The sequence below is a fragment of the Culex quinquefasciatus genome, chromosome 1 (genome assembly GCF_015732765.1).
Source record: "Culex quinquefasciatus strain JHB chromosome 1, VPISU_Cqui_1.0_pri_paternal, whole genome shotgun sequence".
Lineage (NCBI taxonomy): Eukaryota > Metazoa > Arthropoda > Insecta > Diptera > Culicidae > Culex > Culex quinquefasciatus.
The window spans coordinates 16,689,144-16,716,077 of record NC_051861.1 but is presented as its reverse complement, the minus strand read 5'-3'; the positions used below and the strand labels follow the sequence as shown (position 1 = coordinate 16,716,077).

Below are 26,934 nucleotides of genomic sequence, written 5' to 3'. Positions count from 1 at the left end.
ACTTTGATAGCTAGGCATCATACATTGACGCATATCCTGATTTCACCATGGGCTTTTGAAAATCTTTCGTTCGGAATGCTATTAACTACATTTTCCAATGTTGTGGAAACTAATTGAGTGCACATTAGGGTGGTCCAAATCCGGGATATTTCGGGGCCACCCCATGAAATCAAAGATTAACCCATCACTAGACTTAATTTCAAAGTTTAGCTCATTCTCTAAACCCTTGAATTTTGTATGGGTAGCCCCGAGAAAGCCCGGATTTGGACCACCCTAGTGCACATGATTCCCCAGAACAGATCCGATAAGAAACTTAGTTACGTTGTCAATCTAATTGAGATGAATAACTTTCCGACACATAGCAAACAATCGCCATTATAGAATTTTCAAGTTTGCCGTTAAAATTCAGTCCTGTTTTGGTTAAATTGTCACAGCCCTAATTGTCGGTTGCTTTCAAGAGAGCCAGTCAAGACATTCTGTATGGGTCATTCCATCTGAAGCGGAACAGTACTTGAAAATTACCTTCTCTGACCCTGCTCAAATTTGGCCGGGCTATTGATACTATCAAAGCATGCCAGAATCCCGAATTTCATCCAAATCGGACCACCCCCTCAATTTTGGTAGCCCTTTTTCAAACGATGATAGCTCAGGAACCACAAATCTTAGAAGGTCAGTCTTAGTATCAATTTTAAAGGAAATTGGACGTAGAATCCATTTCCTTGATCAAAATTTAGATTAAGTTATTTGTTCTACTTGTATCACCATCGTATTCCTCGGCCAATTTCACAAAAGAATCACTTATGTTTCACAAATGAATATGTTTCGTTCCGGAGATGTTGAATTCCAGATTTTTTTAAAAGGTCCTACAAACATATGAAATACAACAGCTTATAGGACCTTTTCAAAAAAAGCTCTAGAATTTTAAAGTTTTGAGTATTTGAGATAACCTACAGGTCGCTGCATCTGCGCCGTGAAATTCAGTAAAATCAAGTACACCAAGACCAGTAGAGCAGCTTTTTGTGAACATTTCTGTTAAATTTAACTTTCACTAAAAGTTGTTTGAATTCCATCTACAAGCATATTACAAAAATATTTCCTAAGTGAATTTTGGTCTAACGAGAATGCACGCAATTTCAATTATCGGCTGAGTTTTTTTTCTTTCAGCGCTCTTTTTTTTTGTCTACGCGGAGAAAAAAAGTTCCCAAAATCGTGAACAGTTCATTTCCACAGTTTTTTTCAAGGTCTTATAAGCTATTGTGTTTCATATGTTTAGGCCGATGCAAATATTTTTCAAAATTCAAAAAGTTTTCAAAGCAAAAAAATAAAAAAGATGAAATAACAAGTCTCAATAGTCTCAACATTTGAATGCAAAGAGTGTTTTAAAATGCATGTTACACTAGTTCAGGTGTTTTGCAAACATTAATTTCAAAAAAAAGACGAAAACAACCAAATTAGCGAAATAAAAAAATTTTTGCGATACAGTCCAGACTCGATTATCCGAAGGCCTCGGAAAAATTTCACTTCGGATAATCGAAACTTCAGATAATCGAATCACGAAAAAACAATTTTGTTTTTGCTTTCTTATTTTGGATTGTCGAGGTGGCGGCCAAAATGGCGGTGACGAAATATTGATAAAATGCATTTTATAATTTAATAAGCAATCAACTATTCAAATTTGACTAGAATGGGGTCACAGAACTTGAATTTGATGTTTAAAACAAGAAAAAGAAAAAAAACAACTTTTTGTTCGTGATTCGATCATCCGAAGTCCCATACAAACATTCGGATAATCAAACTTCGAATAATCGAAACTTCGGATATTCGAGGGTTCGGATAATCGAGTCTGGACTGTACTAAACATCGAAAATTTTCAAAAATTCAAAAGATGTTTAAATTAACCCAAACATGCTAAAAATGACTTAAAACGTAGGGGAATGCATTTGAAATCAATTTCAGCTGATTGCATTTAAATTGAAAAAAATGCCTCCTGATTTTTTGGGCCAGCTTTGAAGGGGGGAGGGGGTGCTGAGGTGACAAAAACTTTAAATAAAATTTGTACCAGCCTTATAGGACCTATTCAAAAAAAAACTCTAGATTTGTTATTTTATAGCACTTGCTTACTAATTACATGTTTCGGGATTATTTTTCAAGTGAGTGGCTAAACCATGTTCAAAAGAACATGTTGCCGGTAGTTGGAACCCAGTACCATCGACTAAGACGTTATTCTGCCAAAAGTATTTCGACCCTTATATACGATTGAACAGGCCAATTCAATTCAATTCAAAAATACATGTGTGCATGTGTGATGATGAGAAACCAATAAAAGCTTAAGCTATAATCTGATTACCATCCAAGTACACGCCCAAAATGAAACTTTTTCTACTCGATGTTTAGGTACCGTCATCTGGGGCGAATTGGGACAGTGGTTTTGCTAAGTTTCGACCAATATTTTGGTATTTTTGATTGGTTTTAGATAGAACATAGAGAGAACAATAAAATTAGTACAAAAAATCAAACCATCCACTTTAACGTCCCCCAGGTCTTTTGTGGTCTCTATTGCAAGTTTTTGCTCGAACCTAGTCCGAAGGACTGAATGAGGCGGGCACCCAAACCTCTTTCTACTCCAAGGAACCTTCCACCCCAGGGTTCGAACTGACGACCTTTGGATTGCGAGTCAAACCGCCGCCAGCGATGCCACCGGAGCAGGCTTGTTTTGGTGTTGTTTTTCTTTATGACACGAGACGACTTCCTCACCCAGAATGACTTAACGGCCTAACAACTGTCAAGGCCGGGACCGACGTTTTGCTTCCCCATCCGACGGAACGTTGGAGCAGATGGGAATCCAACCCCGTGATCTTCCGCTTACAAAGCGGACAGCGTAACCATTCGGCCACGCACTGCCAAAATTAGTACATCGGTTTCCAAATTTTAAGCTTATAAGTGCTCAAAAAACTGCTATCCCTATTCAGACTGTTGTCCCGATTCGCCCAAGTTGACGGTAGCTACTCGTTGCTCAAGTTTTCAATTATTCGTCCCCCAAAGCCTAGTTGCGAGTACAGTAAAACACCGCTGAATCGTCAGCCCTCACTCTTTGGTTGGACTAAGTCAAACCAACAGTGTCATGATACAAAAGTATATATCTACTGCTGATTCTAATGGTACCTACATGGGAATACATTACCATACCTAGCTACGATGAAAGCCTGTAAATTGACGAGTGTCATTTGCATATGTACAAAAGTTGAACCCGTTCACGACAGGTTGATTGATATTGCTTCCTTCTTCTGTGTCGTTCCGGTTGGACTTCTGAATGATAAATTTACTTTGTGGAAAAACCCTCCAGCGACTGGTCTTGACAATTTACTTTCAACTAAAATGACTAAGTTTAATGATTCATCGGCACAGGCTGCTTGGGGATCTTATTAATGGTGTTCTTACTCTTAAATTGAACCATGAAGTAATTTTTCACTGCAAAACAGAGTTACGTAATCAGGAATGGAATAATCACAAACAAATCATATTCGCTTGCGAGCTTTTTTGGTTCACAAAAGATTTGTCTCCACTTCCCCAAAAAAAATCAATCTGTTGATGATTTTTTGTGAATTTCCGAACGAACGAACAAACAATAGAAAGAAAACCGTTCTTTGATTGATAAATTCTTCATTAAGATTTGGATGTTTTTCCAAAACAAAGATGGCCGCCAAATGGCCGATCGGGAATAATGCCTTTTAGAGCCTTAAGGATTCATGATGTCGTTTTTGCAACATTGAAAATGAAACAGCCGAGTACCTGCTGTGTGAATGCAGTGCTCTTATTCAAAGAAGAATTTTTATTTTTTGGAAAAGGATTTTTGCTGCCCAGAGATATTTGGGGAGCGACTCCTAGTAGGGTAATCGACTTTATCAAACGAGTCGATCCTAAGTGGGACGTATGCAGCTTTTAAGTAAGGGAGCGTTCTTTTATTACGTAACGCGAAAAATCGGACTTTTAGACCCCCTCCCCCCCCCCCTCGTAACAAAATTTCCATACAAATTTTAAAAATTTTGTATGGAGCGTAACACGGCCTCCGACCCCCCCCCCTCCCCCCTACTGCGTTACGTAATAAAAGAACGCTCCCTAACGCTCTTCACGCTATATGGTGCTGGGTGAACTTATCTGCTATAAAAAGGATCACAATATTCCTGTAATTGGTGGGAGCGGCCGTGGCTGACTGGTTACGGTGTTCGCTTTGTAAGCGAATGGTTCTGGGTTCGATTCCCATCTGCTCCCAACGAGAAAGTAAAGGAGATATAAATCTTGAAACTCTGAACATGAACGAAAAATCAAAGTCGCCCGAGTCGGAGTTCGATCTCCCGTCCTTTGGATTGGTAAGCAAAAATGCTAACCACTAGGCCATCGCGACTTGGTGAGCTATGATTGGAATTAGGAATACTGTTACTATCAACTATATACGCGCTGGGTCCTTGTCCATTTGACAAGGGTTCGGAAGTTCTAAATAACGTTTGAATCCGATTGGTCCAAACGTTCTTCAGGGCGGGGCTTGTCGATAAAGCTGAAGTACCTCGCGCTCGGCTAGCCAGCGTAGAAATGGGTCACCGAAGCTCGGCAGAGCTAACACCTTCCAAATGCCTATGCGAGTTATTTGCATGTATAGAATGTAGATCTGAAAATACATGGAAACAACTCAATTTGTAAGAAGCGACCGCGTGGTCCCGTTTGGTCGGTTGCACACACACACACACACACACACACACACACACACAATATTCCTGTAATTGGTTGCAGTGGTATTATGGCTTGACAAAAAAACATGATCATTCTTGACCCCCTCCTTACCTATTCCTAACTCTAAAATAAACTTAATTCGATTGAAGAATTTGGAATGTTAACCGTTTCATTCTTTTAAAAAAATATATAATTAGCATGGTTGAGATAAATGTTGTTCAAAGGAAAAGAAGTAGGAATTCGGATATATTTGATTAAATGTGACAGTAACGACAAAAATCAATTCGTTGTTGTTTTTCTGTAAACATCGTACATACAGGAAATATTGAAATACATTCAACATTCATCGAACGCTTTGTGTTTTTGTTTTTTTTCAGATTTTGTTTGGTACTTAGCAATAACAAGCTCGGGGACTGTTAAGTAAATGTATAACTCAAATATTAAGGGGCAATATGTCTATTCCAATCACATTTCACTTTTCCTGTATACAATTTGGTCTTGAATAACAACTGTCAAACAGTGTTTTCGACTTTCTGAAGGTAGTAAATTGCTCAAAATAACAAGCAACATTCTCTTGTTGATTCCTCGAAAACATTTAGCCTGGATGATTTCCAATTCGTCCTATTTTTTCGTATCCTTAACCGTGCCATATATCCTAGTGGTAAGGTTTCAACCTAGGGGAAATATAACCTTTCTAATCAAACACCTATCTTCGTCATATGGAGAGTTTGATGCTCGATTTAAGCTCCAAAAATACTATTTAGGCTATAAACTTACTAGCAACAACACCGCCTCGAGTAAGCACGCAAATGTATGCTATTTACTGGCCAAAAAGATCAAATTTAATGCACTTTTGATCATAATTTCTATTTTGCGAAACCATTTCTCATCATTTTGCTGGCACACACATCCACACGCAAGATCAGAGGTTAACTGCTTAACGAAAGTCGCCAACAATATCTTTTCACTTGCGCTAACGATTTCAAAGCGCTTAAGATATTAATTTGCTTCCAACTACCGGCAACATGTTCTTTTGACCATTACTAAGTCACTCGCTTGAAAAATAATCCCGAAAAATGTAAATAGTTAGCAAGCACCATCAAAAAAACAAACGCGCTAAGTCTTTTGACGTTTCAATTTTGACTACACATTCCAATCGAAGGCTGAAGAAAACCGAGCGAGGAGCGAAGGCAAATAAAGAACAAAGGGTGGCCACCAACACCACCAACATAGGGACGTGGCGTTACATCGTGCTGCCACCTGGTTTTTTTAAGCGCAAGAGTGGAAAAGTGCTGAGTCATCGTCTAAAAATAGACGGCGTCCTATCTCGCCCAGCAAAATGAAGTCGATAAAGTAGTCGGTTTCGATGAGAAAAAGTGGAAAACGTGGTCTAAAAATAGCGACGCCATCCCCCTATGCTGGTGCAGCGCCTGTTAGAGTGAGCAAGTGCTGCCAGGAAACTTTCGCTATAAAAGCTACTTTTCGTGAGTGTTCGCTTAAAATTTCATCAATTTTGGCAGCACTAAGCAGACCCAAAAGAGCGCTGGAAGAAAAAAAAGAACTAAGCTTAAAATAGAAAAATGGGCGTGGCCCAATGCACTCGACTGATTAGAATGCATTTTTGAAATATTTTTTTTAAATGCTTGTAAAAGGAATAGCATAACTTTTAATAAAAGTGAAAATAAACAGAAATGTTCACAAAAAGTTGCTCTATTCGTTGGTGTACTTGGTTTTAGTGAATTTCAAGGAACAATCCAGATTATCCAGCATCATTCAAACACGACCGCTTATTAGGCTTAAAATGGGCATATTTCCCCTAGTTGGTGGTCGATCGAACAAAACAACTGGTGATCGTTTCCTTTCTAGATTTCGGAGTATCGGGGCCGCATTTACTTCGCGGATTCAGTGGCTATTTCTTACCTTAAAAAAAGTTCTAGTTCTAAAAATCAGGGGGAAATCCAGTTTTCTCGAGATAGCTTAACACGTAGCCTTATGTATGGGATACACTTCTTTCGCGTTTTTCTCAGCTTGCTGTTTTTGCATATGGGACATTTATGTGAACATGGGCAGTACACTGCTGCTCAAATCAAATCCGTCCCATGTGTGATTTTGTGTAATGTGTTCACTCAAACCCCGATGGTTTGACACCAACTGTTGTCAAACGAACGGGGTCACGTTTTAGTTTGGCACCCCTTTTACACGGAGTTCACACACACTACTAAACGTTTGTTTTGGTAGTGTGCGTGAGCGCCGTGTACAAAGTGACAGTTCGTCACTTTTTAGTCTGACTTTGACCAACCAACGGGGTACAAACTAAAAAAGTGTCAAACCAAAAAGTTACCAACCACAGGGGGTTGAGTGTAATTAGTTCGAAAACATTTTGTTGCTCTGAATCTAGTCTTACCGAAACGATACCGATACCGATGGTTTGAAAGAACTGTTCTTATATTTATAAAAAAAATTAAACACGTAATGTTTTTTGTGTCTTTTTCTGAAAAGTACAAATCATAAACTACAACTTTGTCAAAGACACCTACTCAAGGTTCCGATTTCAATCAAATTTTTAGCCATTTTTGCATATAAGAAATAATGTATGGAGCCTTTTGTATAAAAAACAAAACAATTTAAAAATCTAAGAAAATAATAAAATGCGAAGACGTAGAGAATTACTCACAGATTATTTTAAAAGCATTATTTTTATTCCAACCGCTTGTTTTGATCAACCTCGTCTGTGTATTGCGATGTTTTGAATGTTCTTGGAAACAACCTGAATGAGTAGGAGCTTTGCTGGGTATGTCCAATATAGGGACATTTACCCTACTACAACTATAGTAATGTACACAAGTTCAATCGTATTGATTGATGGATCATATATCGTGAACTGGGGTGCATCGTGACTTCAGTCTAAATAGAGACAGCAGTTTTTGAAGCAGTTGATTACTTAAAATGCTTAAAATCGATGTTTCAACGTTGTTGTTACGTATTTGTTTGAATTGAAACCAAACCAAAATATCAACAGTTGTGCCGAAACATGGTTAACTTTGCTGTCCCGTTTCATCCCAGATGACAAGGCGGTTTTACGGTGTTTTCGATATCTTAACCTTGTAACGAGCATTTATCACATAAAGGAACATTTATTTCTTATGAACTATCACACCCTGTATTTATCAGAAATCAAGCGGCTTATCCTCTTCCCTTTCTGTCAAACTACTCGATCAAAATGCTAATTCAACCTTAAGCTTGTGAAATCCTCTCCATTATCAACAGCAATAAAATCATCAACAGCATCTGGCCAACCACTACCCTCCTTCCTGTGGAGCACCTCGCGTGGTCGATTCTATCACAGGTTAAAAAGTTCGTCTCGCTGGACAGCAGCTTGGCCACCTTCTGCAGAAATATGGCCGAATCTTTGTTGCACTTGAGCAGGGCGCTTGTATGGACGCACCTTTCGTACGCGAACCGGGCGCTGGCAGAAAAAAGACACGAGTGACAGTTGTTGCCATAAAAAGTTGCCATAATGGCGGCTCACCAGCAAAAGTGCACGTACTGCATGTGGTAGGACTGTTCGGACGGGCGTGGCATGTCTTCGCGCAAGATGTCGAGGTACTGGTCCGAGCACGTGTCCCAATCATCGTGGACGAAGTGGAAGCACATTTTATGCTTCAGGAAGTCTACAGCCCAAAAGAAGAACAAAAAGAATGTCATTAAACTGTCAAGCTAGACACCCCCCGTCCCATCCGTGTCTTAGCGGAACGTCCTCCTACCGTGCTGGAACGTTGGATCGTGGCAGAGATATTCGTACAGTCGCTTTGCGCCATAAACTTCGTTTTCGACGATCCGTCGATTCCTTTGCGATACGCAACGGTCCAGATAGTGCTCGACGCACGCCATGCCTCGCTTGAAGAGCCTGTCAAAAAATGTAGACAATAGACCACTTCCATTCGAGCAGTTTATGCTTTTTTCTACAATCCAGATTTTTAAGCGAAGATGGCGTTCGAATGGTGAACGCCCGAAGTGTCAAAATCACGCAGTGGTACCAACATTACGAAAAAATTGTGCCATGGCATGACAGCCATACTTTTTTCTAATGTTGGTGCTATTGTGCGATTTTGACAATTCGGACGTTCACAATTCGAACGCCATCTTCGCTTAAAAACCTGGATATATTCCTTATGGGAGAACTGTCATTTTCACCACTCGATTCGGGTGCTCCATTTTTAATGGAGCACCGGATTCGAGTGGTAGAAATGACAGCTCTCCCATTAGGTTTTACACCGTGACGTCATTTGACAGCTCGTGTGCACTGTTTACATGGTCTTCGTCGATTGTCGACGAATTTCCCCAAACAAAATCGACGACCGTATCGAACTGTGCTAAGTCCATGTAAACAGTGCACTGCTTTCTAACATCCAAATCGAGTTGGCGTAAAACCTAATAAGGAATACATTGTATAAAAAAGCAAAAACTGCTAAAATATAAAACTTATTTAAACTTAATTTTTAAAACTTTCAATACATCTAAATTTCAATATAGTACCATAGAGTTGCTAAATAAACATTTTGGAGTGGATAAAGCATCGTTTTGAGGGTCTTTGTATCGATAAAATTGATTTTTCGTTGGAATTTCGTATCAACCCGGAATCAAGTCGTCGAAAAATCCGCCGGCATCTGAACCGTTCCACGTCAATCTATGCGTCATCGGAAAGGGCAAAAAATTTCCGATCTTTTAAAAAAAAACTCTTTTCTTTTTCTTTTCTAAAAAAAACCCAAAGCAATCCATTTTAACGACCCCCGGATCTTTTGTGGTCTCTGTTGCTAATTTCTAGGCGTCCGAAGGTTATGTGTGGTGAGTCTCCCAAAATCTCTTTTACTTAAATAGACCGACGTTTTACTTCCCTATCCGATAGAAGGTACCCAAACATCTATGTCAGGGGTGCCCAAAGTATGGCCCGCGGGCCAAACGTGGCCCGCGAGGTGATATTTTGTGGCCCGTGGCCCATTTTGAATGATCATGTAAAATAGCCCGATGACCACTTGTAAAATGATTTTATACTTTTTAAAAATTAAGGTTTATTTTAAGCTTTTTAATGCTAATCGTTTTTATTTTTTGTTAATAAAAAATATCTTATGATTTATCAATATTTTGATCCTCACTTTAGGATTATAATTATATTATTTAGGGAATAATTTGTAGTTAAACAAATGTGAGTGAAACTAGTAAATATCGTCAAAACTTTTATCAAATATTTTTAGAAATATCAAAAAAACGTTCAAGTTTGTCTTAGGTAGTATTCTGTAATAGTTGCAAAAATAAAAGTTTTCTTTATTAATTTGCAAGTCATAATGACCCTTTTATGAACTGACCCTCAAACTTACATTGTTTTTCCTTAGGGATTCGAACTCATTATAGTTAGATAACGAATCTGATTGACTATCAACTGACTCAGGCAGACAAAATGTGGAAATCTGAGAATCAAGTTTGCAGCAAATATTTTACAAAGCTTTCGTCGATCAACCCACCCCTCCACCATTATTAAAAAAATTGGCTCGAAAGCCGGGAGCAAAAATATATTTTCAAAAAACTTAAAAAAAATGAAATTTAAGTGCATTTAGCTGAAATTAATTAAATATGCATTCCTTTGCATTTAAAATCATTTGAGCATGTTTGAGTTTATTAAAAATAATTTGAATTTTAGTAAATTTTCGATGTAATAAATAAATGTTGTTTCGCTTTTTTTTTGAAAATAATGATTGCAGGTTAACTATACGGAAGCTTAAATAATTTTCTAAAAATTTGTTTTTTCATTGAAATGTTGAAATTCTGGATCTCAACGATTTTTCATTAGCCACACTTAACTTATAGATGAATTGTTCAACATGTAATGTAATTTTTTTTTGAAAACATAAGTACAATCAGCTAAAAATACCAGAAACAACAAAATCAACAATACCGATAGAAACCAGTTATTTTGTGGTTTCTATTATTTTGAATACACTTTTTTTTAAATAACAGAAATGTAATCTTTTACATTAAAATAACGTCATTTATTTTTTTACAACCTTTTTTGTAAATTTGGCCCGCAAGCTCATTTGAGCTTTAAATTTGGCCCGGCCTCCAAAAACTTTGAGCACCCCTGATCTATGTTTTCTATAAAACCTACCTTTGTTATAGAACTTTTTATAGAAATCATCTTTTCAGGAGCTTTTGTAGCAAAATGTTCAGACTCGATTATTCGAAGTTTCGAGTATCCGAAGGTTTGTATGGAACTTCGGATAATCGAATCACGAACATTTTTTTTATTTTCTGACTTTTTAATTTCGAGTTCAGCAAAACCGTTTTAGTCAAATTTGAATTATATTATTTCAAATGTTTCAAAACCGCATTTTTTCTTGGATCTTGGATTTAAGGATTCACTACACGCGAATCCTTTAAAAAATCTTAATCTCTTAGTAGTTTCAAGGGCATACTAAAACTCGATAATCAAAAATAAGACTACAGTTTTTTTTTCATGATTCGATTATCAGAAGTTTCGATTACAGTCAAACCTCGCATAGTGCGCAGGCGTTACGCTTTGTATTTCTCCGATTACTCCAAAACGACACAATATTTTTGCCATCTTTTTGAAGCTAATTGTAGATTGAAACAAGACGAACAAATTGCTTCAAATTAATTGCAGAAATTATTATGCCATGTTTGAGAAATCAACGAAATATAAAGCGTAACGCCTGCGCACTATGCGAGGTTAAACTGTATCAGAAGTGAAAATTGACCAAAGCCTTCGGATAATCAAGCCTGGACTGTACTAGGTTTCTGTCAAACTTTAAATAGTTTGCATGTTTCATCACACAATGTGCATAGTGCCCAAAGGGTGTACATTCTTTTTTTACATACTGTACGCTGAAATAAAAAAAAAATAGTACCAAATTCCTTTATTCTAGGAATTTTGCCTCTTTTCCTTATTTAGTTATCGGGTGTTTTGGATTACTTAATAAGGAAAGGAGCCAAAATTCCTAAAATTTAGGAATTTGGTACCTTTATTTTTCAGTGTATCAATTTAAAAAAAAACAAGAAAGACACTGATTCATCTTAAACATTGTGCAAAGAGAAGCACTACCCTTTATTGAACATTCGGCTATTATTGTAAATCTCTAAACACTACATTCAAACCCCGATGTTTTGACACCAACTGTTGTCAAACGAACGGGGTCACTTTTTAGTTTGACACCCCTTTTATACGGAGCTCACACACACTACCAAACGTGTATTTTGATAGTGTGCGTGAGCGCCGTGTAAAAAGTGACAGTTCGTCACTTTTTAGTTTGACTTTGACCAACCAACGGGGGTTGAGTGAATTTCTAATTTATGCTTATCACTCATAAGTTCAGATGTTTGAAGTTAATGTGATTCGGTGTGATTGATGCAAAGTCATTAGCTGGAATTTAGGGCTGATCATTATTGCCTTGCGTATACTCACAAACACCGACTGCTGACGTCCTCCATCGAGTCGGGAATTTTGACCGTATACAGCAGGTCCAGCGAAACCGGCGGCGTCGTGTTGTTGAAACAGCTGTCCATCATGACCGCAATCTGACCACATACCGGCTCCGGAATGGGACCGAACGGGCCGGAAGCTGCGCCTGGAATGTACGTAAGCAGAGCAGAATGGTGACCGTTGGCCGTTGAATCGCACAACCACTTTCGTTGGTTCCATTACGGAATTCTGATGAATTGTTGTGCCAACAGTTATTGGCCCGTCTTGACTCTTTCCCTTGTTTATTTATTCTACCCTGCGTCAAGATAGCACGACTGCGATGGTTAGTGTCTCACGAGTTGTCGCGATCTATAAAGGCTTTTTAAAAGAAGAATTAGGTATCATTTTCTTTGAAAAACAGATGTGGAGCAACTTCTCTTCTGAAGTTTGGGTCTTATGTTGGGAGCCAGAATGAAACATTACTTGAAACTGATTCAAACTAATTGCTGCTAAGCTTCTCCAGTTACGCCATCCAATCAGTTCCATGTCAAACTTAATTATCAACACCTCAAGTTATGGGAGAATTTTGATTGATAATTGAGGAGAAAAATGCACCATTTGAGGCCAGTTTAAAAAATCCGATTGGTCAACATAAAGTGCCGAGGAAAACATCATTAGTGCCAGCAGGCTGGTAATTAGTACATGCTTATTCCCTCTACAAAAGAGTAGCGACATAATGAAAACAATAACATATTATCTAAGCCAACATGCTCATATGGTCATGTTTTAGCCGCCACGTGTGCCTCTTGCTACAGTTTTCTACACATGAGAAAGGTAGGCGCGATTGAAGTTGACATGGCAACGAAAGCAAACTAGCTTGTGGGGTTTTAAGGGAACGTTCTTTCTATTACGCAACGCAGTTGAAAGGGAGGGGGTCCAAGGTCGTGTTATGGCCTATCTACAATCACTTAGCTTAGAACATCTAAGTAAAGTAGTTACTTAGGAAAGTCTGCAACTTACGTTCGTCATCCACAATCAACTTAGAAAACTTGCTGGGCTGATATACGTTGCTATGCAGTTGTTTGTTTACCTTTGATATGGAAACGTCAACTTACCGTAGATTTTGAAATTTTCCAAACCAAACGTCAGTTTCTAATTTGATTACTTTTCCATTGTAGAAACTCAGATTCATTTCCATTGATTCAAATTCCTAAGCTAAGTGAAATTTTCTAAGCTAAGTGATTGTAGATAGGCCATTAAGCCCATACAATTTTTTTTAAATTTGTATCGCAATTTAGTTTTAGGTGAGGTGGTCCAAAAAATTAAATTTTTGCGTTTCGTAATAAAAGAACGCTCCTTAACGATAGTGTGCTTGCGGAGTTTTGTTGTCCCAGGCACGACGGGCCTCACGGCATATTTCGGAATTATGATTTAATATTGACAGATATTGAATCACGTTATGCCATAGTACATAATACGTGAAGTTGAATAAAAGTATCAAGTTCTCAAACAAGCACTCAACTACACACAAAAAAATGTGTAAATTTACACAGCACGTAATTGCTGTATCTTATGTAAACTCACTCAATGAAATGTTGAAATATGATGTAAAGAGTAAAAAGTCATAGAAATTACTCCAATATAAATCTAAATCTAATGTAAATCATCAATCTAATGGAAACGTTGAGCATGGAAACTCAAATCTGATGAATTTCTACCCGAGTTCGGCTTCCTATAAATTCCTATTTAATGTAAATCAAATATACATCATTTATCATGATACCTTTTGGTACATGATAAATAATGTCAATTTACAGGAATATTTTTTTTTGTGTAGGTGTTGTCCAATGAATATGACATTAACCCTCTACTGACCAATTCTCAAATTTTCCCGTGTTCAGAAGGTCATTTTGAGCCACTTTTGTTCTACGAAAAACTTTACTTCTCTTGTTTTATGTTTTTCTTGTTTAATTTTTAGTATTTTAATTTGCATTTATCTTATGTTTATGTTTGTTTTTGGTAGTATTTGGCCTATTCTACCACCTCATTTACTACATTATGTCTATCAATTTTTTTAATGTTTTTACAGTCTTTTTTAAATCTTTTGCTTGTTTTTCACACTTTCTGATATGAAATGGCACCATTATCATTTAAATTGTAAAACAATGCGTTGAAACATAGTCTAGGACACTATAAAAATTACTGCATACTTCTTTTCACTTAAAATATAGGAAATGTTAGTAAAAATACAGCCAAAGTTGACCCCTAAAAAAATTAAATTTTTAAAAACATTGGCAAAGTAACATAACACAAGTAGAATCTATGACATTTCCCCGAAACCCACATTCCCGAAGAGACATTTCCCCGAATTCCACATCTCCGAAAAGACACTTCCCCGAAATGTCATTTACCCGAAAATCATTTCCCCGAACAATCCATTTCCCCGAACGGCCACATCCCCGAATGGCGACTTCCCCTAAAAACCATTTTCCCGAATGGCCACTTCCCCTAATTTTTCACATCCCTGAAAATCATTTTCCCGAATGACATATCCCCGAACGGCCATTTCCCCGAACGCCACATCCCCGAACCCGGTCAGGCGGGTATGGCCGTTGCCCAGAACCGCCTGACCGGGCTCGGGGAAGTAGGGATCAATGAAGTATCATGTCCACGATTGAACGTTCAAAAAATTCCGAGCTTCAATTGAATTTTGAATATTCAAATTGATGTAAGTGCGACAACTGGCCAGAGGGATTTCAGGTCAGAACGTGTTTGACACACGTTCAGGCCCGACTACCGCAAAAATTTGTAATTGTTACTCGGGACCTTGGCAACCAAAATCAACCAAACTTCGGGACAATGCACAGAATGGTCAACCAAACTAAACGTGTTTGGCTCTATTTTTCGATTATTCAAGTCCAAACATTAAAACGCGTTTTTCTCGGGACGTCAAAAAGCGACAAACGACAAGATAACACAACAACGTCGATTTGATACATTGGTCATTTCGCAAAAAAATTCATTTAGTTGAAAATCAAAATACAGTTCAGACTCGATTATCCGAAGGCCTTGTCAAAAGTTCACTTCGGATAATCGAATAATAAAAAATTGTTTAGTTGTTTTTTTTTTTGCTGTCGAGTCCCTAAACTACTTTAAAGTGATTTAGTAATTTTAAATCTAAAATGGCGGTGATGAAATATTCAAAAATGTATTTTGTAATTCAATTATCAACAATTTAGATTTGATTGAAAGGGTTGGTCGCAGAACTCGAATTGGACGCAAAAAAAAAAAAATAAAAAAATGTTCAGAGCCTTCATCCAGCTAAAATTGATAAAGACAAATCAGTTCAGTTAAACAAAATCTAGAACAAACTGAATCCTGCGCATCGAGTCGTCGCATAAAGCTATCGTTGCTGTTCAATCCTTACCACGTAGATACCGTTTTGGAAAATTGTCCTTTGCTGAAAATCGCCGCTACAAAAAAAAATCTTTTTTATGTAACGTGGATGATCTCAATACCCCGCACTCTTGAAGCGTCCGCGTAGTTTATGGATGGCCTTCTACGGTTTTAATCTTTAAAAACACGTAGGAGAATTTAATATTAACGTCATACTTTTATAAAAAAAATCTCAAAATAACAATTTAGTTTATATCAAGGTTATCATTCGGGAAAATTGATTTTTTGGTGAAGTAACCATTCGGGCATATGTAAATTCGGGAAAACGACAGTTCGGTGAAATGGCCATTCAGGTAAATGACATTCGGGGAAATGGAATTTTCGGGAAAATGATTTTCGGGGATGTGGAATTTTCGGGAATATCATTTTCGGGGAAGTGGCACTTTCGGGGAAATGATTTTCGGGGATGTGGAATTTTCGGGGATATAAGATTCGGGAATGTGGGATTCGGGGATAAGGGATAAAACCCACAAGTAAAACTTTCAAGCCATAAATTTTATAATTCTAAGAGTTCTTCTTTCCAATGGTTTTTAAGAATCAAACATTGGTTGAAATTTGTTTTTTTTTTTGCGATTTTTTAAATCGAAGCCCTCTAAACGCGGGGTTGGGTTGTAGAGGGGTAATCAAAATTAATCCTTTACGAAAAAAAAACGAAGTTGACTTTATAGCTGTCGGCCACCATTGCTAGTACCAACCACTAATGTCTTCCTTTTTATCTACAAGGACTTCGCCGCCCTGGGCTCCTAAGTGTATGAAAGTATGGCACGGAGCGACGGCGCCGAATACCCATATTTACACAAAGAATTTTAGAGCGCCCGCCCCGGGATTCGAACCGGCGAATCCTCTACACTCACAGGAAAAATATATATCAAAATCTGCAACAGTGAATTTGCTGCAGAAAATGTTACATTTATAACAAATGCATCTTTTCTGTGTACCCTACTATTTATAGGACCTTTATTTGGACATTCTTTTGCTTTTTCATTAATATAAGTAGTACTTTTAAAATAAAAAACTGCATTTCGAGACTATTTTATTCAGAGCAGCAAAACGCTGCTTCCAAATTGCCTGTTCCGTAATGGTGAGATGTTATTGTGCCTCCCACAATTGTGGAACACCTGAATTTAACTGATATTTTCACAAAAAAAAAGTTAGCAGACCATTCATAAAACATTACTAAGCATGAGTTATATTGGTTTCAGAATGTTAAGCCATTATTTTTTTTTTAAATATGTACCCTTGGAGCAATAAAAAAGATTGTTTACATCATAAGAAAAAAGTGTTCCGAATTTGTGGATTTCAAGGGTCAAAGGTTCTTCAAAAACTTGATATAAAAGTTAAAATTTGCGGTTGCGATACAGCATTAGAATGATCGCAAAAACAGCTTTCAAATGATGGTAAAAGCGAATTATTATGTTCAATTATCGATTTTCTATGATTTTTTGAACATTGACCGATCTGTTAACTGTTCCGAATATGAGGGATGACTGTAGATCAATTTTGCCCGTGTGTAAACATGTCAGCGACCTGCAGTTCCCACCAACACGTAAAATGCTGGCGCGTCCTCGAGCAACACTCCAGAGAGAAGAATATGTTGGAGCTCTGTCCAATATTTCCAGCGTCTAGCGCGGTGGTAGCGTGTCGGATCCACAATCAATCCAAGGGTCCTAATTGCTCAAAACCAACCGCTCCATTCGCGAGCACAAATAGGGGAAATATACCCATTTTAAGCCTAATAAGCTGTCGTGTTTGAATGGTGCTGGATAATCTGGAGTGTTCCTTGAAATTTACTAAAACCAAGTACACCAACGAGTAGAGCAACTTTTTCTGAACATTTCTGTTTATTTTCACATTTAATAATAGTTATGCTATTCCTATCAAAAGCATTTTAAAAAAATATTTCCAAATTGCATTCTAATCAGTCGAGTGCATTGGCCCACGCCCATTTTTCTATTTTCAGCTTAGTTCTTTTTTTCTTCCAGCGCTCTTTTGGGTCTGATTCGTGCTGCCAAAATTGATGAAATTTTAAGCGAACACTCACGAAAAGTACCTTTGCTCCTCGCTCGGTTTTCTTCAGCCTTCGATTGGAATGGGGAGTTAAAATTGAAACGTCAAAAGACTTAACGCGTTTGTTTTTTTATGGCGCTTGCTAATTATTTGCATGTTTCGGGATTATTTTTCAAGTGATTGACTAACTTATGTGCAAAAGACCATGTTGCCTGTAGTTGGAAGCAATTTTATATCTTAAGCGCTTTTAAATCGTTGGCGCAAGTGAAAAGATATTGATGGCGGCTGATCTTGCGTGTGGATGTGTGTGCCACCAAAATGATGAGAAATGGTCTCGCAAAATAGAAATTATGATCAAAAGTGCATTAAATTTGATCTTTTTGACCAGTAAGTGGCATACATTTGCGTGCTTACTCGAGGCGGTGCTGTTGCTGGCAAGTTCATAGCCTAAATTGTATTTTTGGAGCTTTAATCGATCATCAAACTCTCCATATGACGAAGATAGGTGTTTGATTAGAAAGGGTATATTTCCCCTATTTGTTCGCTGAGTGAACAGTTCGGGCCACTCGCTGGCTGCTTGCGAGTCTCATTCGCTCATGAATGCTAGCGGGTTGGAATAGACGACGAATGAACGAGCGATAAGTGAGTGGTTTCTGTTCATTGAACCGAAAATCAGGACCGTTGGTTCAATCATCATTCTGTTCAGTTTTTTTTCTGCAATACAGTCAAACAGCCGTCGGTAATGTCGACAATTGGATCCTAAAATTAAGCTTAAATTTGAAAATCCAAAAAATATTACCTTGTTTGCTTACTTGACAGATTGTGCGATGAGCGCGAGAGCGCGCAAGCGTGAGAGAACAAAGTGCGGAAATTATTTTTTATTTTTTTCTTACTTTAAACATCTAATTAGAGTTTTGCGACCCTATTTTACTCAAATTTGGAATGACTGATTACTTGAAAAATTAACGAACGTTTCTTGACTGCTGACAATCCAAAAAAAGACAACGAAAAAACATTTATTCATTATTCGATAATCTGATGATTCAATTCTCCGAAGTGATTTTTTCCGATAATTTTGGATATTCGAGTCTGATTTTTGATACTTTAAAAAAACTCCCTTCAACGTAACTTCAAAAATGTTCGAACTTTGTAATCTGATTATGCTGAAGCTCACTAAGCATTAGTTGATTGAAGATTTTTCACCATTGTGTCGTTAGTTGTCCTCCCACATTGTTTTATTTTAAATACTTTTTTGTTCACTTACCACTGTAGCTCATCCTCAGGAAGGTCACCGCTATCCACAGTACAGTCAGCATGCTTTGATCTTTTTGGTTGTTCGCTCAAAAGTTTTGAATTGTCCAATTAAGGTTTTAACGGATCAAAATTCCAACCCTACACAACATCTTTGCAAAAACGAAGACGCACTAAACGACGGCATTTTTCCGCCAACACTCTTTCGCGCCAGACTTTTCCCAGAAATTCCTCGGCATCATTAGGCTGGAAGGGCAGTTCTATTTCGATCTTCTTTGATTCGTGTCGTCGCGAACTTGTCACTAACGAAGATGTTTTCCCGCGCGAAAATTAACAAGAAACACGGCCCCTGAATGTAGACACCAGCCAAAATAGTACTCTTTTCGGCTTGGTGGTTGCCGGAAAACTGGATACTGAAAGAATGTGACAAGATTTATGATCCGATGGAAAATTTGTTTTGACTGGCGGTGCTCGACTCGGGTGAGTGTCTGATAAGGTTAGTGCTCAGAGTGCCACCACGTGGCAAACGACGAGAACGATAGTGAGTGGTTTGTAGTTGGTACGTGGCCGATCGAATTAGAAGGAAGCATGCGTCATTATTTTAACGAAGTGACCAAGTGGATTATGGATGATCCCAGCATGCCAATCCGTTTTGGGCCAGATTACAAGGTAAAGGAGTTCTGTAATTATCGCCGAAAAGATGAGCGCGTATGTAGCCCTAATCCACAAAAAAAGAAATAATCAGAATATCAGAAAATGAAAAATAAAGACAAACCGAGCCCAACTTCGAATGGAGTAGGTATTTTTAAATGTGTTTTTTGCGAAATTAGACGAATAACGTCATTTTTGGTCCTCCGTGTACGCACGAGAGCAAGTAGCAGTCAAGTGCTCTGTGCTCTACCGTTTTTTCGAAATTTTTCGCCGTAGTTGTTAGTGATTACCCGCGAGTTTGCTTCTCCAGCATGCCAAAGGCCGGCCGTGGCCGTGGCAGTACGAGTGCGGCCTCGAAAAACCCGCGAAGTTCGTCTACCGGCCGTGTGCAAAAAGGTAAACAAACCAACGCCGTGTCGGCCGCCATCGCGCAGGGGAGCGTGAGCGCAGATGGAATCGACAAAAAGTATCTACATCCCGGATACGTTCCGAGATCACCAGTGCGAACCCGTTCCGGTACTTCCGGTGCCACGACCAGTGGCACATCAACATCCGCCAACATCCCCATCAGAAACGAGTTCCAGATGCTGAGCGACGACGAAGAAAACAACAACACCGATGGTAGCAGCACTACCGACGACAACGACGACGATGACGGACGTGCACGGAAGAAAGTGTCGACGCCAAAAAAGAACAATTCTCCAAAGGAACGTAGACCACCTCCAATTTTTGTTTTGGATACGTTGGTGGACGATATTGACGAGTTGCTGGAAGGCCTCGGATATTGTCTGAAAATCGGTAAGTCGTCAGTGCAAGTTTACACATTTGACGAAAAGAACTTCGACCTGGTTGTGGAGAAATTGAAGCGTCAAAACTTCAAGTTTTACACATTCGACCCCGTGCAGAAGACTGCCGTTAAGGTCGTTTTGCAGGGGTACCAAGACCGTCCGATCTCCGACCTCAAGAAGGACCTCTCGGGTGCTGGAATAACGCCGCGTGACATAAAAGTGCTCTCGCGGAAGACTACAGTCACAGGTACACACACACTGTACCTGTTGTATTTCGACCGCGGCACCGTCAAAATTCAAGACCTGCGGCGAACTAAGGCGTTGGACGGGTTTTGGGTAAACTGGCGGTTCTACTCAAAGAACCCGTCGGACGCAGCACAATGCCACCGTTGCCAGAAATTCGGCCACGGCTCGCGGAACTGCAACCTCCCGCCCCGCTGTGTGAAGTGTGGTGAATCACACCTCTCTGAGGCGTGTGCACTGCCGTGCAAAGCGGACTTGGGGGACAAGGCAGAGCAAACGAAGGCGCGCATCAAGTGCGCCAACTGCGGAGGTAACCATACCAGCAACTACCGTGGATGCAGCGCACGGAAAAACTACCTCGAGGAGCAGGAAAAGAGGAAGAAGAAAGCAGCAGCGTCCCACCCTCCTCAGCGAAGTACGAGCGAAACCGTGCCGGCAGCTGGTCATCGTACGGTTCCAGCGGACAACTTAGCGTTCCCTCCTGGATGGGGGCGATCGTTCGCCAGCGTGGTCGCTGCCGGCAGTGGCAATACGGCCCAGAAAGAAGTTACCGGAGAAGATCTCTTTACCCTGCCAGAGTTCTTTGCTCTCGCAGGGGAGATGATGACGCGGTTTCGGACCTGCCGTAACAAGGCGGAGCAATTCCTGGCCCTTGGGGAGCTGATGATCAAACACATCTATAAAGGATAAAATACTGTGATCTAGTTTTAAGCTTTTTCTATTTCTATCCCCTTTCCCTTTCAATTTTAGTAAGTTTTTTTTTATATTTTTCTTACTCTTGGTGACACCTTTATTTACAAGCAATAACTGTTCCAAAATGGATTATGATGTAACACACAGCTGTAAGGAACTCCAAAACTCTGTTATGTACCTCAAAAGAACTTATTGTATCTTGATTATTCACCAATAAAACCGAATTGAATTGAATTGAACGTCATTTTTGGCCCACCCTATTTTGCCTAGTCGCAAAACAAAACAAAAATCGGGACTTTTTATTTTGGCCAAGAAACTCTGAATGCAAAGTTGAGCCAAATCCAACTTAACTTTACTTTTATTGGCGCTACACCTTTAGCTTGACCTGCTGTACGATTCTCGATACGAAACAAGCTCGTTCTGCACGTCTCGCGGAGCACCCACACTTTCTGAATCGTTCTGCAACTGGCCAGCCTTTGCGACCTTCCGGATGCTTGGTTCGTTATAGAGTTGTGCAAGTTCGTGGTTCATTCTCCGCTGCCATTCATTCCTCGTCCACATTTACACCGCCAAAGACGGTCCCTAGCACTCGACGTTCGAAGACGCTTAGCGCACGTAAGTCCTCCTCGATCATTGTCCACGTCTCGTGCCCGTAGAGGACAACCGGTCTTATTAGCGACTTTTTTGACTCAGTGACTGAGCGACATAACGCAATCCGTCTCTCTGAAACCATTCCACTGTACTACCCGATTGGAGTGAAGGGAGAGCAAAGAGCGAGTATTCTGTAGCAATTGGTGTGGAAGGGACAAACGGTAGGAAACGGTCAGAGCAGTTTTTTGTCGTATTCGATTTGGGTTCGTCCAGGCCAAGGATTGATTCCTAAGAGCATGCAATGGCACTGACCTTGTTGCGTGCTCTTCGGTTGACGTCCAGGTAAGGAACATCCTGGAGGGAGCGCAACTAACTACATCCATAGTTCTGTTAGATCATCCGAATTTTTTTGATCAGAACAGTATAGCTCTGGTTGCTTGCAAGTGTCTTATTTTCTTACCTCCACGTTGGCTTGGTTTTCATGATGACCTAGCTGGTGACCTGTGGAAACGGCTCGTAAACATTTGACCACAGCGGATCAGAGTCAAGACGGCTAAAAGAAAGGGGCGCGGCAATGTGGGAAAGGGAAGTAATTTGTGATTGTAGACGGTATTGTTTTGATTCGCAGCATGTTGAGTCAACCGCTGTGGATGTACCTGAACGTCGCAGAACGGGGTATCTCTTCTTTTCATTCTCAGCTCCAGCCATCCCTCATGTTCGGAACGGTAAATCAATGATTGAACTTAATGATTCGCTTTTACTTTCATTTGAAAGCTTTTCTTGCGATCTTTCGAATGCTGTATCGAACAACTGCAAGTTTTAACCTTTATATCAAGTTTTTGAAGAAAAACTTTGGACCCTTGAAATCCACAAATTCGGAACACTTTTTTCTTACGGATGTAAACAAACTTTGGTTCTCTCCATGAGTACATAATTAAAAAAAAATGACCAACGAAACTCATGCTTAGTTATGCTCTGATAACTTTTTTTTTGTAAAAATAGGCACAATAACATTCCACAATTATGAAACAGGCAATTTGGAGGCAGTGTTTTACATGCTCTGGATAAAATAGTCTTGAAAAGAGGTACTAGGTAGTACTACTTTTACCCGTGAAAAAGCAAGAGAATGTCCAAATGAAGGTCCTAAAAATAGTAGGGTCGACAGAAAAGCTGCATTTGGCATGTTATTGACAAATTACCACAAAAACGTTTGTGGATGTTTCGAATATGTGGGATGACTGTACCACCTATCTTCTATTTTTATTTTGCTCTACTGATTCTCACTTCTTCACTGATTCTTCTATGTAATATCCATCATTTGATTTTGATTTTACTAACTTTTGACTCTCTTATCTCTCAAAGCTTTTCCACTATTTTTTAACCAATTGATACTCTGCCGCTCTAATCTGGTCCGTCCCATATGTAAAAAGTGAGTGCTGAGATAACGCTGTGAGAAACCCAAAAAAAGTTTCACCATTTTTCCCGTTCTAATCTAAATATTTCTATATAATTATTGATACTGTTATTTCAATATCAGTCTTAAAAACGCAAGTACCATAAATTTGATTAAAAAAAATTGATAATTTGGAGGTAAATTTGAGAAATTTACAGCAAGAGACCAACTTGACTTTATTTGTCCATAAATAAAGGCAAGTCAGTTATGATATCAAGGTAGGCTTGAACATTTACAACACAGTTTCAACCTGGTTCAACTGTCATTCCCAGGTTTGTTTTGGTAGTTTTCTAAGTAAATAATTATAAAAAAATGTTTATTTCAGATTTATTTGCTTTAAATAATGTATTTAATAAAGTTCCTGGATATAAAAATGTGATCTGCAACGACACCAGGAAATTGGAAAAATATTACAGAGGCAAATTCTCAACTGCTAAGCTCTGGAAAATAATTTTAAAAACTACGCTTATCGTTGATGGAGTCTCTCCCAGAACCAGGATCAAACTTATTCATTCAAGAAAAAATATAACTATTTTTATGGTTAATAACGGTATGTATTTTATATTTTCTTTCCGTAGTTGTACATTTCAAAAGAAAAAAGTCACTAAAGGTTTGGAGTATCTTGTTTTTAAGTCTTCAACTATTTCTTCAGAAATGAACAATAAATGATATTTTCAAGTTATACGTTCTATTAAAAACATACTCTGTAGATGAGTCTGCGATCAGCAGAGAAGCGAGTCAGACGTGCGTCCCTCACAAACCAAAAAAGTGCTAAAAAGTGCAAAAAATGCCTCACGGCAAGAAAAAGAGGCGGTCCTCACCAGCAGGATCGGCAGATTTGAAAAAGCTAAAGAATGCCGAAGCGCTACCTGCAAAGCCAGGCAGTTTGAGCAAGGACGCTCAAGATTCGTCTGAAACCAGTTCGCTACCCTCCCTGTAGACGTGAGCGAGAAGGAAGTATTTGAACGACGGGAAAAGTTGCCACCCATTTTTGTGAAAACATCGTCATCGGATTCGGTGCGAAAGTGGCTGACCGGGTTTATCAAATCTGGTGCTTTACGAGCATCCATTCGCTTGTGTGCTGATGGACTCAAAATTCTGCTGCCTACCAGAAAGGATTACAACTACGTTCGGGATTTCCTGAACAACACAAAGATTGAATACTACAGCCATGACGATCCAGGTAAACGCCCCATGAAACAGGTCCTCCGAGGTCTGTACGACATGGATGTGAGTGTGCTGAAAGAAGAGCTCAAAACTCTTAAGTTGAACGTGATCGAAGTCTTCAAGATGACGAGACACAACAAGGACATCAAGTATCGTGATCAACTGTACCTGGTTCATCTCGAGAAAGGATCGACAACGCCGTCTGAGCTGAAAGCAGTTCGGGCAATTTTCAACATCATCGTGACTTGGGAACGTTATCGTCCAGTGCACCGTGACGTGACACAATGTTCGAACTGTTTGCAGTTTGGGCATGGTGGAAGGAACTGTTTCATCAAGAGTCGTTGTGCAACCTGCGGAGGTGAGCACAAAACTCAAGCTTGCGAAACAATCAACGAGAACATAGAAGCCAAATGCTTCAATTGCGGCGGCGACCATTCGACCAAGAATCGAAGCTGCCCAAAACGTGCTGAGTTTGTGAAAATTCGGCAGCAAGCGACGACGAGGCACCAACCAAATCGTCGCAAAACACCACCAACTTTCACGGACGTGGATTTTCCTGCTTTGGCGTCACCTGGAGCGGAATCTGTTCGAGTGGTTCCAAATCTGCAGCCATTGCCGTTGAATCAGCGGCCAAAAGTTGCAGAGAATACAACACCTCCTGGCTTCAGTCAGCAACCGAGGGAAAACCAACCAGCATCAACAGATGAAGGCAGTAGTGACCTGTTTTCACCACAAGAACTTATGAACATTTTCATCGAGATGACAACAACACTGCGTGGTTGCAAAACTCGTGCGGAACAAGTAAGAACGCTTGGAGGATTTATCTTAAAATACAGTTTGTAGTTTACTCGTTCTAATGACTTTGAATATTTCAATGAATTTGCTTTCTTAGTTTTAAGTTAGGATTAGTTGTTAAAGTGAGTTTTTTCTTTTTACCCAAATGTATTCGATTCAATGCAAAAATGTAAAACAATTTGAAGTAAATAAATGAATGTGAACAGTTAATAAGAAAACGAAAAATATAACAAAGATGAAGAGCATGTAGCCATACCACTTAGAATGTAAATGAAATGTAATTATTATAAGAAAGTTCAATAAAGACATATTTAATTTCAAAAATTACTCTGTAGATTTCAAATAATTTCGCAGCCATTTAAACGATTTGCGAGACATTTCGATATGAGGAACTGACTTGCCTTTATTTTGCATATGGGACAGCACGAAAGTCATATTTATTTTGGATTTTTTAGAACAAACACTACTTTTTTATTCAATAGCCTAAAAGTACATGTAAAATTAATACTTTTGTCAAGTTTATCTCAATTTTGACAAAAATACATATGGGACGGACTAGATTAGAGCGGCAGTACTGCTGTAGAGCAATTTTCTACGAAATCGGTCTTTTTTCTTCAATTTTAATTTTTGTATTTTTTAATCCGACTGAAACTTTTTTTGGTGCCTTCGGTATGCCCAAAGAAGCCATTTTGCATCATTAGTTTGTCCATATAATTTTCCATACAAATTTGGCAGCTGTCCATACAAAAATGATGTATGAAAATTCAAAAATCTGTATCTTTTGAAGGAATTTTTTGATCGATTTGGTGTCTTCGGCAAAGTTGTAGGCATGGATACGGACTACACTGGAAAAAAATGATACACGGTAAAAAAAATTTGGTGATTTTTTTATTTAACTTTTATCACTAAAACTTGATTTGCAAAAAAACACTATTTTTATTTTTTTTTATTTTTTGATATGTTTTAGAGGACATCAAATGACATCTTTCCAGAAATTTCCAGGTTGTGCAAAAAATCATTGACCGAGTTATGAATTTTTTAATCAATACTGATTTTTTCAAAAAATCGAAATTTTGGTCGCAAAAATTTTTCAACTTTATTTTTCGATGTAAAATTGAATTTGCAATCAAAAAGTACTTTAGTGAAATTTTGATAAAGTGCACCGTTTTCAAGTTATAGCCATTTTTATGTAACTTTTTTCAAAAAAGTCGCAGTTTTTCATTTTTTTAAATTAGTGCACATGTTTGCTCACTTTTGAAAGGCCTTTGTTGTCACGACCTTTAGTTGCTGAGATATTGCAATGCAAAGGTTTAAAAACAGGAAAATTGATGTTTTTTTTTTGATGTTTTTCCCAAACAGCCCACAATTTTTCAATGTCGATATCTCAGCAACTAATCGTCCGATTTTCAATGTCAAAATATTAATAATTTCGAGAAAAATTAGAATCTTGCGCTCCAATTAATCGCCGCAGAAAGATATCGTCGCAATGGGAAAACCCTGGGAAACCTAGAGAAGGCAGGAGAGTAGGCTTAGACAATTTTTTAAAATTATTGTTGACTGCCAATCTGAGATATTCGTAGGGACTTTTACTGCTGGCTGATGATTGATTGTCGGTTTTGGCTGCGGTTGTCTGGTTTCTGGTG

The 26,934-nt window shown here is 38.8% G+C and overlaps 1 protein-coding gene across 1 annotated transcript; it reads right to left on the bottom strand.

Annotated features, from left to right (window-relative positions):
• Positions 1 to 6,996: 6,996 nt before the first annotated feature.
• LOC6053766 lies at positions 6,997 to 19,508 on the bottom strand. The gene is made up of 5 exons (XM_038249572.1): positions 18,924 to 19,508; positions 12,200 to 12,362; positions 8,490 to 8,632; positions 8,255 to 8,396; positions 6,997 to 8,191 (listed from the first exon to the last, which is right to left on the bottom strand). Exons 1-5 carry the CDS (start codon positions 18,973 to 18,975, stop codon positions 7,960 to 7,962), a joined length of 732 nt encoding a protein of 243 aa, XP_038105500.1. The 5' UTR covers positions 18,976 to 19,508; the 3' UTR covers positions 6,997 to 7,959.
• Positions 19,509 to 26,934: the final 7,426 nt, after the last annotated feature.